General features: G+C 40.3%; 3 protein-coding genes across 5 annotated transcripts; 2 read left to right on the top strand and 1 right to left on the bottom strand.

Annotated features, from left to right (window-relative positions):
* The first annotated feature begins 3,299 nt into the window (after positions 1–3,299).
* Positions 3,300–9,047, top strand: LOC130992390 (protein MLN51 homolog). 2 transcript variants are annotated; one of them, XR_009091282.1, is made up of 11 exons: positions 3,300–4,103; positions 5,392–5,494; positions 5,571–5,791; positions 5,875–6,710; positions 6,926–7,040; positions 7,255–7,398; positions 7,576–7,634; positions 7,727–7,772; positions 7,852–8,066; positions 8,451–8,536; positions 8,624–9,047. XR_009091282.1 is itself a non-coding variant. In XM_057917001.1 (9 exons), the coding sequence occupies exons 1-9, from the start codon at positions 3,559–3,561 to the stop codon at positions 7,877–7,879; spliced, it is 2,097 nt and encodes a 698-aa protein (XP_057772984.1). In that variant the 5' UTR covers positions 3,300–3,558; the 3' UTR covers positions 7,880–8,130. The 2 variants fall into 2 exon arrangements, 1 of the variants encoding a protein (XP_057772984.1); XM_057917001.1 differs by lacking the exons at positions 8,451–8,536; positions 8,624–9,047 and having other exon boundaries at positions 7,852–8,130.
* A 2,339-nt stretch (positions 9,048–11,386) lies between these two features.
* On the top strand, positions 11,387–15,096 carry LOC130992388 (uncharacterized). Of its 2 annotated transcripts, none has more exons than XM_057916998.1 (5): positions 11,387–11,791; positions 12,027–13,161; positions 13,498–14,351; positions 14,478–14,534; positions 14,745–15,096. In XM_057916998.1, the coding sequence occupies exons 2-5, from the start codon at positions 12,180–12,182 to the stop codon at positions 14,988–14,990; spliced, it is 2,139 nt and encodes a 712-aa protein (XP_057772981.1). In that variant the 5' UTR covers positions 11,387–11,791; positions 12,027–12,179; the 3' UTR covers positions 14,991–15,096. The 2 variants fall into 2 exon arrangements, with proteins under 2 accessions (XP_057772981.1, XP_057772982.1); XM_057916999.1 differs by having other exon boundaries at positions 11,437–11,791; positions 11,915–13,161.
* A 68-nt stretch (positions 15,097–15,164) lies between these two features.
* LOC130992389 (histone-lysine N-methyltransferase ASHR2) lies at positions 15,165–17,335 on the bottom strand. The gene is made up of 2 exons (XM_057917000.1): positions 15,938–17,335; positions 15,165–15,343 (listed from the first exon to the last, which is right to left on the bottom strand). Exon 1 carries the CDS (start codon positions 17,087–17,089, stop codon positions 15,965–15,967), a length of 1,125 nt encoding a protein of 374 aa, XP_057772983.1. The 5' UTR covers positions 17,090–17,335; the 3' UTR covers positions 15,165–15,343; positions 15,938–15,964.

The raw sequence follows: 17,335 nt of genomic DNA, 5'->3' as shown, positions 1-17,335 counted from the left end.
CATCTACTGCATAACTTGGCGATTGATCTGGTTTTGGACTTCGCCGAAGAACCAGAGGAGGTGGACGAGGAGATCACCGGAGGGACTGCTCGTGCGGGTGACCCTAATATTACAGAAGAACGGTAGTTTGGGACAATGAATTTTTGGTTGATGCTTCATTTTTGTCTCTTCACCATATCAAAAGAATGATAACTGAAAACAATTAAATAAAGAAGAAAACATAGAGAAGAAAAAAACCTTAAAATTTATTAAATCTTCAATCTTTTTAAGTTTTGTTCTTGTTGTGTATCGCATGGCCCGTAGAATGAATTTGCAGGATTGGTTTCGTGTGGTTGTGAGTTGTTGGTGCGGCTGTTGTCGAGCCATGGCAAGAGGGATCGACAGTGCTGCTTAGGCGGCGACTGCTGTTGGTTGAAGCAGGGGAGGAAGGAGAAGACGACAGATTTCGCTGAAATTGAAGAGGAAGACGGCAACGCCGCTGGTGTCGTCGACAGTAGCAGCATGCGGCGTGAGTGATAGGGTTGACGGAGAGGCGATAGGCGAAGCTACCGGGCTGGAGAAATGGCGGCAATGGTAGGTGTTAGACCCTTGAGAAGCGTGGTCCGAGACACGTCGAGTCCGTGCGACGTGCCTTGGCAGATTGGCGCAAGGTTGTCAAGAAATGGGGCAACGGAGACAAGTGTTGATGCGAAGTAACACATTGTGCGGGTGAGTACCGGGCGAGACACGAATGGCCGATGTTGAGTGGCATTGGAGGCAGAGCAGATCAGCTCTGCGAGGTCAGAGTAGACCAACGCGGGGAGGTCAGAGCAAACCAGCTCTGTGAGGTCAGAGCAAACCAGCGCGGGGAGGTCAGAGCAGACCAGCAAGGGGAGGTCAAAGCAGACCAGCTTTGGAGATGAGCTCTGGAGATGTCGATGGTTGGATCAGTGGGAGCAGAGTGAAGCAGTTGCTGGGCACCAACTGCCACAACCCACGATGGGCAGTTTTGAGTTAGTGGGGCGAAAAACTGCCCAGCAGTTAGTCTCAGCCGTGTAGATGGTTTTTACCTATATATTGTAATTGGCTGTAAACGTGCAGAGTGTAGAGTGTGTGCGCGAGCCTTGAGCATAGAGATAGGTCCTTGTAATTTTATTGTGGGAATAAAATTAAAGGTTGGGGCGTGGTGTTCCCGTAAATCGTTGTGTGTTGCTTAAGGTTGTTCATGTAGATGTCCGCTGCGTGTGAACTTTGATTCGTGCACATTACATTCGAGAGCCTCATACATTCTAAGTGTCAAAAGAGTGTTGGTGAGGGAAGAAGCTGGTCAGATTGTGGGAATTCGGCGCTGCACGGGGCGAAAAATTCAGAGTTGAAGGAAAACCCTGTGACAGTAGGGAAGATGAAGAGTATGCGGGGGTGGGGGAGGAGGAGAGTCTGACGTGTGTGTACCTAGGGCTGGTAAACCGAAACCGAACCAGTTTACTGGTTAATCGAAATCGGTTAAGGGTCATTTCCCTAACCGGTAACCGAACCGATTAACCGATTAATCAGACCGGTTAATTGGTCAAACCGATTAATCCACGATTTCTCAATTTTTCGGTTAACCGAATTAACCGGTTTTTATTTAAAAAAAATTCAAATTTGTAGAATGTGTGCAATAAGATTTGAACTCTTGAGCTTTGAAAGAAAGAATAAGGTCTTATCCACTGCACCAATTTATAACTTGTGATAATTTAGAACGAAAAAAATTTATAAATACTTGAAATATTAATGTATTATTTAAATTAAAATATTAAAATATAAATTAATTAATTTAATATAAAATAAACCGATTAACCGACCGGTTAAATCGATTAACCGATTAGTGATGAACATACTAACCGATAACCGAACCGAACCGGTAAAAATCAATTATCGGTTAACCGAAAGCCGTTTTTTCCAGTTCAGTTACAGTTAAAACCGGTTAACCGGAACCATTTTACCACTCCTATGTGTACTTTGGCAATTTCGATTGCCACGTCGGCAATTCTGATTGTCACATCAAATTTGATTTGGGCGAACTTGCAATTCGTGGGGACAATTGTGAATAAATTATAAATTGATGTATTTATTTTGATCAAATTAAAAGATGATGATATAAACAAAAAAATACTTTGTATTTTATTATCATTATTATTATTATTATTATTATTATTATTATTATTATTATTATTATTTAATGCGAGGAAGATGAGTGGGGACTATACCTTCGGATTTATTTATTGTGTTCAGATTTTAAAATTGGGGGTTATATGGATAAAAAGTTGGAGAGAATAAAAATGGCACTCCATCCGTCCCCCAAATAATTTCTTTGAAGAAGGGTCATATGGGTTTTAAGACAAAGTTGTTGAATATATTGGAAGTTATAAAAAAACCAAAATGAATAAAAAATTATTTCGGGGGACGATAAAAAAAATGAAAGATATGAAATTATTTTGGGCAAAAGTGAGTATATTTCCCTCCATCTTTTCCCTTCATTTTTTCTCTCTCTTCTTCCATCAATTCTTTTATTATTTTTTTTCCTTTTTATTTATAATTTCAATTCTTTTCTAAACATCGTCAAATTTAATTTATGAAAAAATATTCAATGTGCATCTTAAGTTTAAGTTCGCCAGAAGATCTTTAATATGAAAATTATCAAAAATGAATTTAAAACGAATAGGTTATTAAAATTTTAAAATATTTTATTTTCTTTCTCTTTGTTAAAATTTTAGTACTTTTTATTTATGTTTGTATATGAAAATATTTATTTATTATTATGTGAAATACTCTATAATAATAATAATAATGTGTAATATTAAGTTTTATTATCAAATAATTTTAATAACTATAATTATTAGTATTACACTTTATACATAATTGAAAATTATGTTTTTAAATTCGAGATTTTATTGAGTAATTAGTGCTTATTTTTAAACCATATTTTACATTTATTATATTTTATTTTTATTTAATATTTATATTTATTTATTTAAATTTATCATTTAATTTCGAGTTCGCCGTGCATCGCACAGAATGACGTAGTACTTAAGAAGAAAAGGGTGTTGGATAGAAATTGCCTATTCATGAATCCTTTTTCAGCCCAAACTATTTTGGAATTTCTAGAGATGTAGCGTATATAGGGGGAGAGATTTGAAGCCCATTGGAAACGTGGGTCAAGCTGGGCCGATCTTGTATCCGGAATCCGGGGTTCGGATCAATCCAAAGCAAGAGTAATTTACCGAAAACACCCCGGAAGGCGAGATAATTCCATGTCTATTAGGTTTTTGATTTGGTTGCTTTCAATTTGGAGTAAAGAACTTCAACTCATCCGTCAATGCCTCTTTCTCTCTCTTTAAATAAATCATTGATTGGTGAAATTTGACTCTCCTTCAAGGTTTTAAATCCAAAATCCCTATAAATTCTAGACGAATTAATTGTGGAATCCAGGGTTTTTCTAATTTCCGACCACTTTCAAACCCTAAGTTTTGTAGTAACTGCAGCTCTGAATCGCGGTTCCTTTTCTGTGTTGAAGTTGAACTCTTTCTGTTACTGGTGATGGCGGCGGAGGAGATTGAGTACGAGAGCGATCCGGAGGAGGCGAAGTTGTCGTTGAAGATGCGGAGGAGGGAGGCGAGCGACGATGAAGAAGAGGCGGAGCAAGGGGGAAACCCCAGGGGGAAACCTCCGCGGAGAATTGAGTCGGATGGGGAATCTGAAGGTGCGGCGGCGGAGTATGAGGAGGAGTTGGACGAAGAAGAGGAAGATTATGATTTGGATGAGGAGTATGTGGAGGAGCAGATAGAGGAGGTAACTGTTGAGTATGGAGAAGGCGGTGGTGGGAGAGGTAAAGATGGTGTGGAGGTGGTGGCGGTGGAAAGGGAGGAGAGTGAGAAGGAAGGAACCTTTGAGGGGAAGGTATCGGAGGAGGAGAAGCAGGGAGGCAATGACGATGCAGGTGAAAACATTGACGGGGATAAGAATGTTGCTGATGGGGAGCATGAGGAAGAGAGGAAGGAAATAGAGCCCTTCTCTGTGCCTACTGCGGGGGCATTTTACATGCACGATGACAGATTTCGAGACAATGCTGGCGGGCGACATAGGTATTGGAATGTTTTATTGATGCCTATCTCAGTGGACTGGTTCCAGTAGTTAGGATGTTTACATGTTGAAATATGAGCTTTTTTGATCGTTTTTTAGATTGCATTTGGTAATTTTGATTTGAAAACTTTTTGGTGGAGAGAGCTTATTGGGTGCTTCCATGACTTGTTAACATCTTTTGCTTTGATTTTAATCATGCTTTCACTTTCATGAGATGATTTATTGGTGAGAATATATTTTGAGGAGAATGGATATTAGTTTCTTATAATGAGAAGAAAGCATGGAAGAAATAGAATGGGAGGATTTCTTATAGAAATGTTACTTAATCAGCGGTCTTGTTGATATCATGAATTTCAGGGTCTCACAGAGTGGATCTGTAACTGGCTTGAACTGAGAGTGGGTTGCGTTAGAAATTTTTATGATTGATTATTATGTGAGGAATGTTAGTGGGACCAGATATTCGACTATTATCACAAAAGAAAAAGAATACAAAGATGAAGAGAGAAAAAATGGACTAACATGGGCAATTATTGATCAAGTATATTCTTCTGAGCAGGTGCTTCTGATTGTTTAGAAAGTTCATTAAGTTTATTCTCTCCTAACTGCTAAGCAGTCTAGTAACTTATAAACCTTGTTTGGAAACACACTTGGCTTTGTTACTATATTATGTTTTTTTGGTTATTTTTTTTTTGCTATTGAAGAAGTACATTAGTATGCATCCTCTGGAACCTGCTTTTGAGAAGGAAGGATCTGGATTAGGTGATAAAATTGTTATTAGGTTATTTAGGATTAAGATATGTTCCTCTAATAGTAGTTCATCTGAGGAAAGGATTGGTTCCATCAAGGCCCAAAACAATTGTTGCAATATTACCTCTTTGCCTGCAATTTGAAAGACTTCAATTTTTACATTAGGTCTAATTAGAAAGTGGAGATATAGTTCAAATTTCGTAACGGAAGAACTCATGTTTTTCACTACTTAAAACCTATCATGTTTTTTATTATCTTAGTAGATTTCTTCTTTGCTTAATGTGCCTATGCGTTGTCTAGTTTCTACATTTTGTTTCAAGCTTAAGAAGTAACATTTGCAAGGTAAGCTTAGTCTTCAAATGCAAACTGTAATAATTATTTCTACTGTCATTTTCCTGATCCTTATGATTACCTGGCTCCACTGTTGTTTAATGCTGGTGTTCAGATAATTTATTTGCCCATAGAACTCGTGGGCCATTGCTCGATCCTTTCAAGTATTTTCAGAAACACAGCACTTACTAATGTAGCTTTGGTTGTTATTAGGCGAACCCTTGGAGGAAGAAAATTGTGGGAGTCTAAAGATGACAGAAAATGGGGGCATGATAAGTTTGAGGAGCTGACTATGCAGGAAAGGCACCATGAAGAGGTGAATATGTCTACTTATACTATATTTGTCTGTAGGAAAATTTTGTAGTGCATTCCTCATATGAATTGATTTGCAGGGTAGAAGGGGTGCTAGGGGACGCTATAGGGGTCGCAATAGAAATAGAGCCTCAGACCCTGGATTTGTACAAGTGAACAAACCCAAAGAATACACCAATAACGGCACACAGAATAATAACAATCAGGGCAGCGCTCCCAAGGGAGTTAGGGGACGAGGACCTCGAAGATATCAACCGACCTTTAAGAACAACAATGACGCTCCAGCTACACAGAACAAATAGTGAGTATAAGTCTCTTCTCCCCCCTTCCCCCTTTTTCTTTTGATGTTATTTTAGTTAACGTTTGCTATATTTTCATTTGTAGCCTTGCAAAGTCGGTTGAAAAGCATTCCCATGTCAGTTCTCGAAGAAGTAGCGAGCCTGTATCTAATGCAAAACCTGATGTAGTTCCCAGAAAACAAGTAGCCTCCAATTTGAACATTGCTTCTCCTCCATTTTATCCCACTGGTTCTTCCACAAAAGATAACACTGCAGCCCCTAAGAGGGATGTCCAAGCTGGCACAATTAATCGAAACGGCCAACAATCAGTGGTGGGTGAGAATTTTACTATGTCACAATCTACTGCTACAATGCGAGGAAAAAATATAGTGGATTCCATTGGTCTGGACAATCTCTCCATTGGTGATTCATCTTCTTCAGTGGCCGGGAAGTCTTCAAATACAACGCAAATGCCACTACCTGGATCTTCATCTTTCAACCCAGGTCAGCCTCAGTTGAGGGGCCAAGGAAGAGGACCAGCTTCCTTCACACAGATGGCTTACCAACCAGCTGTCTCTAATAACCAACTCAACAGGGTTCCTCCGTCAAACCAGATACAAAATGTTCAGAGGAATCCTGGTCAAAGTCGTGCTCAGTCTTCTTTGCAAGGTTCTGTTCAGCAGTTCACACAACGTGTGCCCAGTGGTTCGCAAGCTTTCTCTCCACCTAAAGCTGCTGGTGCTGTAAATACATCTGAATCTGGGGAGGTGGAATCTGCATCAGAATTGAATCAGGCTAAGACAGCATTGGTTGCTAAAGGAAAAGGGAATGCACCAGGCAGCGCAAAGGGCTCGTTCCTATATGGTGGAGCTCAGGTCATGGGATCCTCTGGCAATATGGGCAGTGGCCCCGGTGATCAAAACTTCCCAGCTTTCTTACCAGGTATTATGCCCGTCTATGAAAAGATAAGGAAATATATTCAATTAGTGCAAGGTTTCTTTTTTCTTTGTTAAGTTCCTTAGAATGGGTTTTGATCTGACTTCCTTGAAACGGCATTAATTTGTTCTACTTGACCATTCTATTGCTATCTATATTATTTCCTGATTATCATTATTTTTAACTTCATTTAACACTTGCTCTTTGGTGGAATTTTACAGTCATGCAATTTGGAGGCCAGCACCCTGGGGGAATGGGTGTTCCTGCCGTTGGCATGGCTTTTCCTGGATATGTTGCTCAACCACAACTTGGTTTAGGGAGTTCCGAAATGACTTGGTAATACCTCTAGCACCATCCAGTCTTCTAAACACAAAGTATATGTTCTCTGTTGACTCTATGATTCTATCTCAAACTGGATTTTCGGTTGACATAGAGGAATCTCTTGTTTATCCTTCAGTATACGTGAGAGATCCTCTTACTACTCTAGCAACTAGATGTCCTATTTCTGATTAATGGTTTTCATCCCTAACTTAGTTGTAAAACAATTCAGGCTTCCTGTCTTAGCGGGTGCAGCTGGGGCACTGGGTGCTGCTGGAGCCTTGGGTGCAACATATTGTCCACCATATATAACTGTTGATGGTTCATATAATGCTCGGCCTTCTGGACAGGCGTCTTCTACAACAGCTGCTTCAAGGTAGAGAAGATAGTGCTGTAAAATCCTGTGACTTTGTTTTTGCATGAATTACCTTGTTGGAACCGCCAGTCTCACGTATTCTCCTGTTCAATTGCCTTGTCAAAAATTTCTGCTGTTATGAAGTTGAAATCCACGGTATGTGACAGCTTACATATAAACTTCATATTTTTGTTGCAGCAAAGAGAATAACAATGCAACAAAAGTAGGTAATGATTGGAAACCTTCACAGAGGCCTGGTAAGTTGTTACAACCAACTTTTGGTTCCTCAAACTAATTACACTTCCATGTAAATGCCTTACACGAACCTAATTATTTGTTCCCTGTATAGAGCTTGCAAACGATGATTTTGGGCAGAGGCAAAAGAACCCTCGCAGGCAAGTGTGGTTTGTTGATGCGGTCTGTAGTTTTTCAAATAATGTTCTCTCTTCTTACCTGATGTGCATTGGTATGCAGATATACAGAGATGAAATTTGACCAGTGAAGTAACTGGATGGCTTGGTTGCCTTGGAATAAGCATATAATCAAAAATCTTTAGAGTCCTTCCATCTGTTGGGTGTAGCAGAGTTTTTGGGTGTGCTTTTGGTGCAGGCCTTCTTCAAAGGCCCATTGTGTTCTCCAGTCGTTGATCTGGAGTACTTTGGGCTACTGCATTTTCTCAGATATTTTAGGTATTGACTTTACTTTATAACTTTTTCTTGGTAATTAATATGCTCTATTTTCTTATTTTACCAATATATATATATATATATATTTACTTTGTGGTTGAATGGCGGGGATTGGGGTGGACAGAGTAAGATTCAAATAATCACTAAAATGTTGAATGTTAATAGAAGAAGAGGTGTTTCTGCCATCATATATCCAAGGAAGTTATGATGCCATAATTTTCTTTATGCGTTAGCGGGGGTTGTGATCTTGTTTGCCCATTAAGCCGTCCTGGCCACTAGGGTAAAAGAAGTACAATGGAATGGAGCATTATCTGAAAATAGAAAGAATGATTATTCTACTGACTAGTTTAACCGGGACAGTTTGATAACTCATCTAGTTTCATCTAGGTACTTGAAAACGCCTGATCATGCTGGCTTAATTTGAGGAAGAACACTGCAGCTTGACAGGTGGCAGTTCCTTGTTCTTTTATGCTGTAAGTGCACCCCAATAATGGAAGATGAAATCTTGGTATTCTAATGCAATGTAGACAAGTAAAAATGACTTTAACCATCTGATGCAGGTTATTGTGCATTAGTCTTTACCTGAACCATGCAAGAAGATTGTTATGGAGCTTTCAGAAAAAAGAAAAAGAAAAAAGAATAACAATTATTGTTGTGCAGCTGCTGCTTGCTTTATCAAACTTCATTTCGCCTGTTATTTTATGTGGATGTCATTATCTATCGGATTGAAGGTTTCGTCGTCTTGCAGTTTCTGGTATTTCGGTTTGAGTTGAACTCAAAAGTTTTTATTCTTCACCTATTAACCTCTGTTCGTCTTTGTGTTAATATATATATACTTGGGTTGAGAATAAACTGCTGTCCTGGTATTGGATTCTTTAAACTTTTCATCATGATGTTACTTTGCTATCAGAAATTAACTGAAGAAGATTATATATTTCTTGCTGTTATCGAGATTATCAGAATGAAACGTGAATATTTGAGATTTGTTTTGTTTCCATCCTCATTATCTATGTTTTACTCGTTATATGTGATTTCAGAAATTGTACGTCTGTATCTTATTCTCAAAAGTATATCAACTACATATTTACAATATAAAACATTGGTAGAAATCCCCTATAATGAATAACCTTGTGGCAATTTCATTACTGGAGGTTAGGTATTCTATTTTATCGACGCTTTTTTAGGTTAGTTTATCAAAAAAGATAATTAGTTGGCAGAGTTTTGCAGTTGAAAGTGGGATGTTTCTCATTAGCTAAATAAAATAATTTTTAAAAGTAAATAGGTGTTTATTAAGATCAAGCACTACCCAGTACCCACATGCAGATTATCAAAATCTCAAGAAAATATTGACGGAAGATATATACGAAGACGCGTTTGACAAGCACATGATGGATTTAATTGCTGCGTTGGACAAGATGAAAGCTGAAGATCAATATGCATCGGCAATGCAACATTAATATATGTTGATAATTTATTTAATAGAACTATTAAACGATGAGTTAGTAGTAATTGGGTTTCCTTTCCAAAATGGTTGTGTAAATTAGATTTAGTAAGCTTCAACCGTTTCCACCATTTTCCCTTTATGATAATAACAACATTACTTATAGATTGCTTTATCTCTAATTTGAATTTCTCAATAATCAAATAAGCTATCCGCATGCAGATGAGACCTCTACACCATACAAAAATGAAAAAATAATCGCACGCAGGCAGGACAACTACCCACACAAATATGAAAAAACTACACAATACATAGGTTAAATTGAATTCAAGACCTCTCATAAAAAAAAGTCTTTTCGTGTCTCAGCTTGATCACTTGAGCTAAGCCTAATTGGCCAATGCAACCATTTTTTAATGTTGTGTTTTATAATAGATTTTTTTAAATCATTTTACCCTAAAAATCCCTCTTGCTAGATTAAATTTACTTAATTGACAATTACCCTACACTCAAAACCACTGTCCAATTCTTTACTAAATAAACTGAATAAGTCTTGCTGATTAAATGAAACAATAAATTAAATAACAACGAAATGTTAATAAAATTGTTATTAAACCACGATCGAATCTTGTAATTTAATGTTATATTTCCTACTATTACATAAATGAATTGGTCGAGACTCGAGATTCAATCTCTAAATGCCCTAACAATCCAATAATTAGAATAGAAGATTAGGGGTGAGCATCGGTTCAAAACCGAACCGAACCGATGCATTTTGAAAAAACTGAAACCGAACCGACCCTGGAAAAATGGGAACCGAACCAAACCGATTGAAGGACGAAAACCGACCAAAACCGAACCGTTGAAAATCGATCGGTTTCGGTTCAAAACCGAACCGAACCGTTCGGATGAGGGAAGAATGGTGGCGTATGAGAAGCGGGGGGAGGAGGTCTGCTTCAGCGGCGGTCGGCGGAGGAGAAGCCGGTCTGCTCGTGGCTCGTGCTGGAGGAGACGCGGGCAGCGGGGTCTGCACGTGGCTCGTGCTGGAGGAGAAGCGGCGGAACCGCGGAGGAAAAGTCGGGCGGCGCCGCTCTGCTCGTGCTTCGTCGTCAGAGGTGGCGGAATAGCGGAGGAAACACCGAGGTGGGGGCGTTCAGAGAGTCACCGGCGCGGTCCGGCGGAGGAGAAGCGGCTGCCGTGCAGCCCGTGCTGGTCTGCTCGCGGCTCGCCCTGGAGGAGAAGTGGCGCGGAGAATGGAGGCGGTGGGAGAGGTCGTCGGTCAGAGAAGCGGTGTGGAGAATGGAGGCGGCGGCCGCATGGGTAGGACTGAGAGGTTTCATCAAATTGAAATGGAGAAGGGCTTGCCGCGCAGGCACCAGTTTGGGGGGGGGGGAATGAGAAATAGATTAGGGTTTTAGTTTTATTAATATAAAATATATAATAAATAATATATATATTAAGTATCGGTTCGGTTCGGTTCATAACCGAACCAAAACTAAAAAACCGACAACCGAACCGATACCCATCGATTTTTAAGTATAAAAACCGAACCGAACCGACAACCAGAAATTCTAAAACCGAACCGAACCGAAAATAATCGGTTCGGTCGGTTTTTTCGGTTCGGTCGGTTCTATGCTCAGCCCTATAGAAGATGGAACGCTTTTTTGAAATAGATAATCTAGTCAGTAAATCTCAATCTCATCATCCAACTTTGAAGACAAAAACTTGAAAACTGTCAAACTTTAAAACATACACAACACACATATAAAACTTGAAATTTTATAATAATACTATGTTTATTATTCTCAAAGAAAATAAAGGCGTAAATTTTTATTAAAAATAAATAAATAAAGGCGTAATTGTGAATGTACATGTAAATAGCAGACTCCCAAACTTGTGTTTGTGCAAGCGAACTTCTTTTACTCACGTCACGTGACATCTGTCTCTCTTGACACACTGCGGTCTGCAGCTCTCTCTCTCCTGCGTCTTTTACCTCAAAGAATTTACCGCAGCTGCAGTGAGAGCTGACGCACTCAAGTAAAAATAGTTCACTTGCTTGATGTGCACACCGACTTTAGAGTTGTCGGTGCCATCCCAAATCCACTCAAGATCTTCTCGTTTCCCCGCGTTTCTAGAAAACAAAACTCGGATCTTCTTCTGCTCTAAAACTTTTCCTCATTATTCACTTTCACCTCTGTAAATAATTCCAACTACTTGCTCACCACTTTGCTCAAAGATCAATTTTCAGCTGCTGTCAGCTCCCACCGGAATCTCTGTTCCGTTAAACTCGGTGAGTTTTCGGGATTACTTTTTCCTTTTTAGTTTCTTCTGGTTTCTTGGAGCAATTGAATTTGCGCTTTTCTAATTTTTCCTTTTTCTGCTTTTTATTTATTTATTACTTATTATTATCAAGAACTCAATGCTGCTCGTTTGTTTTTCTTGGCCGAGAAATTGACTGAAATGGATCAGGGGAAATTCATCTCAGAGTGTTGTAATTACTGGGAAATCTTGGTTTTGCATTGCAGATTATCGGTTTGGATTGCTTTGTTTCTTGGAATTTTAGATTCAAGAATCTGATTAACGATTTGAGGTTGGCGCAGCTTGGGTTCATTATGATGAAATGTTGTTGTGTGAGCATCTAGAAACACTGTGATAGTGTAGTGATTAGAAATTTTGCAATGGAGGATATGAACATAGTTAGGTTGTCCCCATTGAGGCCAGGCGGTGGTGGCTTGAAGTCGCCTTCGTCGGGAAAGTCAACTCCGAGGGGCTCTCCTTCTTTTAGGAGGCTGAGCTCCGGCCGGACTCCGAGAAGAGAGGGCAGGAGTGGTGGTTATATTTTTTCGTATTGCTTCAGAAGCAACCGCATTGTGCTTTGGCTGCTTTTGATCACTCTTTGGGCTTATGCTGGATTCTACTTCCAGTCGAGATGGGCGCATGGAGATAATAAGGAGGATCTTTTTAGTGGTGGCTATGGAGGTGAAATAAAAGGTGGAAAATCCGCAGCACAACGGAGTAACAGGAGGGGCTTGATTGCTGCTGTTGATTCTGGAGCACTTGAGTTCAAGAACGGGACGAGTAACTCAAGTTCGGAGAATGTGGATGTCGTTCTTGCAGAGAGTGGAAGTGGCAATTCATTGAATAAAAATAAGGCTTCGAAGAAGAGAAGTAAGAGATCCGGGCATGGTTCCCGTAGGAGGAGCTCTGGTAAAGTGAAGGTTGTGGCACAAGATGTAGAAAGTGAAGTTGATGATGTACAAATGGAAGAAATTCCCAAGAAGAATACAACTTATGGATTCCTTGTCGGTCCATTTGGCTCTGTGGAGGATTCGATTTTGGACTGGAGCCCTGAGAAGCGGTCAGGCACCTGTGACCGGAAGGGAGCATTTGCACGTCTTGTTTGGTCGAGGAAGTTTGTGTTGATCTTCCACGAGCTGTCCATGACGGGAGCTCCTCTTGCAATGCTGGAGCTGGCAACGGAATTTCTGAGCTGTGGAGCTACGATATCAGTTATAGTTCTGAACAAAAAGGGCGGCTTGATGTCGGAACTTAACCGTAGGAAAATTAAAGTGCTCGAGGACAAGTCAGATCTCAGCTTCAAAACAGCCATGAAAGCAAATATCATAATCGCAGGTTCTGCTGTCTGTTCATCGTGGATAGGTGAGCATACTCGATCTTTCTTATGATGCATTCCATAATTTTGCTTGCCTTAGCCATATCTTTTGATATACTGCAAGTAGATGCCGATAGTTTGGTGCTCATGTGAAGTTCAGGCTCAATATATTAATTCTACTTGATTTTTACTTGTTTCATCACTGAATAACATATGATTGATCGGCTTCCATGTATTAAAATAGCCAAGTTCTCTTTGAAGAAAAATCTCTAGTGTGGATATATGCTCTTTCTTCGTTTTTCTTTTTTGCTTTTGTTCAAATTGTGTAACATATTGATTAGTAGATATCTAATACATCTTCTCTGTATCAAATGTGGTCTCAGAGCAATACCTATCGCGTACTGTACTTGGTTCTAGTCAAATTATGTGGTGGATCATGGAGAATAGAAGAGAGTATTTCGACAGGTCGAAGCATGTGATCAATCGAGTAAAGAAGTTGATTTTTCTTTCCGAGCAACAGTCGAAGCAGTGGTTAGCCTGGTGTGAGGAAGAAAACATCAAGTTAAAAGACGAGCCTGCATTGGTGCCACTCTCGGTGAATGATGAGCTAGCCTTTGCAGCAGGCATCTCGTGCTCCCTAAATACTCCATCGTTCACCACGGAGAACATGCTGGAAAAGAGACGGTCATTGAGAAGCGCTGTTAGACAAGAAATGGGACTGTCTGATGACGATATGGTGGCTGTTTCCTTGAGCAGTATAAACCCCGGAAAGGGCCAGTTGTTGCTTATGGAATCGGCACGCTTGATGATTGAGCAAGGCCAGCAGCTGAACAACTCGGGCCCCAAAGATCCGATCTTGATGGATCACGATTATTATTCAAGAGCTCTGCTTCAGAATGGGAGAAGGGACAGTGTAGCAAAGCGCGACACACCCACAAAGAAAAGAATAAGGTCATCACGTATCTTCACCAACGAGGGAAGACTCGATTCTCTGAGGTATGGTAGAGATGCTAGGATGAGAAAAATGCTATCCCAAAACGTAGGAAAGAAGGGACAGAATCTTAAGGTAGTCATCGGTTCGGTGGGATCTAAAAGCAATAAAGTAGCTTATGTAAAAACACTTCTTACGTATCTATCAGCACATTCAAACTTGTCCAAATCTGTGCTGTGGACTCCTGCAACAACTCGTGTTGCCTCCCTTTATGCCGCAGCAGATGTTTATATAATGAATTCTCAGGTAAATATAGCTGTTTGCTCCTCCTTTCTTTGTGCTTTTAAAACATATCTAAATAGATGCTATATTTACATATGAATCCCTATGTCGTTCCGTTCCATCAAGAATCCATTCATTATGTCTGTGCAGGGAATAGGAGAGACATTCGGAAGGGTAACGATTGAGGCCATGGCATTCGGACTTCCTGTATGACATTCTTCCTCTTCTATGACTAGCAAATATGTAACTGCTTTAAATTTGGCTTTCATCCATATATGATATGATGCATACATATAAAACGCTTGATGAAGCAATCATGCAGCTAATTGCTTTCGTTAGCCATCTTAATTGCAAATGTTGATGTTTGAACAACATGCAACATCATCTCTTGTTTTGTGATTTTCTTCACTGATGCAGGTCCTGGGAACGGATTCTGGAGGCACGAGGGAGATTGTCGAGCACAATGTAACGGGGCTGCTCCATCCTTTGGGGCGGCCGGGCTGTCAAGTTCTCGCAAGAAATCTCGAATTCTTGCTTGAGAATCCATCAGCAAGGCAAGAAATGGGAATGAGAGGCAGAGAGAAGGTGGAGAAGATGTACTTGAAGAAGCATATGTTTCAGAAATTTGGTGAGGTGTTGTACAAGTGCATGAGAATTAAGTAGCATTTGAAGCTCATCTCACAATTTACTTTAGAAACCTGCGTTGGTTTGGCTAAGCACATTGCTTCTATTAGCTTGACAAATGATATACATCCCTATTTTTTCTTCATAGTTTTCATGCATCCCAATTTGCCTTGCTTCCATGAAATAGTCTCACCAATTAAAACTCATAAGACGAAAGTAAATAATAATTTTAATACAAAAGTAACACTTGACAAAGAAGTATTACTGTCGACATTGACAAGTTTTACACAGATTTTTCCAGTAAACAAAATTTGATTTGTGAGATGGGAACAATCTCGTGTTGGATACTTGCAAGTGTCGAGAATTGAATCGACCAGTTTTACGCCTCTAACCTACAAGGAATGTGATGCAAGGATTTGCAGCATAAAAAAATTGTTACATGGCCATGTATCTGAAGCTTCTCCAGCAAACAGACAAAATACTTGTTCAAGAAATATAAAATCCATTTCATTAGAATCCTTCCAAACTCACTACTTGTAATAACATTTATGCACAAGCCTATATTTCTCCTTAATCTTGTGACTATTATTTCAAGTTATGAAGGCCTCTAAATTTTGTTGTTGTATTCTGAATTCCTAGAAATGAGATAACAAATGTAGAACAAACATCCCACCAAACTACATGAGTTATATAAGAAGTTCCTTAACAAGAAAAGTAATGTCGATGGGGAAATTAACGGTTCATTGCTAATCTTGTCATATAATATAATCCTAAAGAAAAATGGGACCGGGAATCTTATTCTGGAAACAAGAACAGCATTTAACAAAGGTCTTCTATGAAGCAATACCAAGAATAATTTGTGACTTGAATAAGCAATAGAGATTAGTAAAACTATCATCTTCCATGAATGTCTTCTACTCATCAACAACCGAAAATAGTCACACGAAAATTATTAGCTCACAAACAGAGAAAAAGAAAAAACTCACTGAGATTGCTTATTGTAAACTGATGCTTCAGTCTTCACATTTGCTGAAGCTGCCGCAAACATTACACTCCATGACTGTAGACTGGTGAGGTAAAGGGGCCAATGTACCTCCACAATTGTCTCTACTGCACATGTATCTCACGAAGAAGTAGGCGTGAGGGAAAGCACCATCACCATCAACATCTTCTTTATCCATGCCACAATCCAAATCACCATCCTCATCCATATCATCATCATCATCTCCACCCTCCCCTTCTTCCTCATTATCAGACCAATTCGCCTCCACTTTGCAGCGATCACAATCGCATACGAAGCCATAACCCTCCTTCAACCTCTGCTGCCTCTCCGAATACTTGAAATTGACAGGGAAATAGCTCAGGCAAATCTCCCTGCCTGCAGGCAGATCATGGATAACTCTAATTATAATATCAGTATTGCTAATGTCGGAGGCCGAATCGACGTAATCGAACCTGCACGCGTTCGGGAGGCAATCGTGGTTGAAAAACGACGCCGTTGGGTAAATCCCGTACGCCCTAACCGACCTTTCTTTATCTTGATCGAATGGCTCCATCAGCCCAAAAGCATTGAGTTTGTCTTTGGCTAGCAGCGCCGCCGTCAGCTCGACTGAAAACCCTACCCCTCCGGCATTCGGCAGCTGGCAAATCGATGAAATCACGGAATGCAAGAAATTGGATGCATCGTCTACGGAGGCGTCGCCTTCAAGTGAAAGGAGGGTTTGAAATTGGGGAGGCGACGCAATTGCGAGATTGTACGCGGCGACGAGGAACCGAGCTTGCAGGAGGTGGTCGTGGTGGAGGAGCGGAGAGTCGGCGGCTCCGAGGCGGCGTAAGGCTTGGCAAACGAATGGGGTGTGGGAAGTGGAGAGAGCGGCGGATTGGCATTGTGGAGAGCAGAAAGGTGAGGCGGTGGAGCAATTGGGGCAAGAGAGGGTTGTTGCAGAGAGGGGTGCGATTGTTCTGAAACAGTGGGAGCAGTAATTGGCGGCGGGGGAGGAGGAGGGGACGGCGGAGTAGAGGAGAATAGGGGAGTCTTTGAGGAGTATATCTCCGGCCTTGAGCGGCTTGGTGGAGACTAATGCTCTTCCTCTGTTTTCTACTTGTACCATTTTAATAGGAGAATTACAGTCAGACATTTTGCTGAAGGTTTTTTCCGGAAGAAAAAGATGCTAGTAAAGAACTGAGTTTTAACGAAGAAGAAGAAGAAGAAGAACCAGCTCACTGGGAGGGAGATTTCCCGGTGATGACGATGACGGCGGCGAGGAACCTTAATTGGGCTTTTCTTTTTCTTTCTTCCTTTTTATTGGAAAGCCTAAATCGAAATTACTACAACAGACCAATTTGGAGTCACGTCACAAGTGATAATTTTTTTATGTGGAATT

The sequence above is a fragment of the Salvia miltiorrhiza genome, chromosome 7 (assembly GCF_028751815.1).
Source record: "Salvia miltiorrhiza cultivar Shanhuang (shh) chromosome 7, IMPLAD_Smil_shh, whole genome shotgun sequence".
Classification (NCBI taxonomy): Eukaryota; Viridiplantae; Streptophyta; class Magnoliopsida; order Lamiales; family Lamiaceae; genus Salvia; species Salvia miltiorrhiza.
This window is presented reverse-complemented; position numbering and strand designations above follow the sequence as displayed.

Bases quoted from the DNA above. Each gene is read 5' to 3' on its own strand.
- LOC130992389 (XM_057917000.1), bottom strand. From the start codon at position 17,089: ATGTCTGACTGTAATTCTCCTATTAAAATGGTACAAGTAGAAAACAGA.
- LOC130992388 (XM_057916998.1), top strand. From the start codon at position 12,180: ATGGAGGATATGAACATAGTTAGGTTGTCCCCATTGAGGCCAGGCGGT. The intron at 14,352-14,477 runs GTAAATATAGCT...ATGTCTGTGCAG, and splicing joins TTTATATAATGAATTCTCAG to GGAATAGGAGAGACATTCGG. The intron at 14,535-14,744 runs GTATGACATTCT...TCACTGATGCAG, and splicing joins CCATGGCATTCGGACTTCCT to GTCCTGGGAACGGATTCTGG.
- LOC130992390 (XM_057917001.1), top strand. From the start codon at position 3,559: ATGGCGGCGGAGGAGATTGAGTACGAGAGCGATCCGGAGGAGGCGAAG. The intron at 5,792-5,874 runs GTGAGTATAAGT...TTTCATTTGTAG, and splicing joins CCAGCTACACAGAACAAATA to CCTTGCAAAGTCGGTTGAAA. The intron at 7,399-7,575 runs GTAGAGAAGATA...TTTTTGTTGCAG, and splicing joins TCTACAACAGCTGCTTCAAG to CAAAGAGAATAACAATGCAA.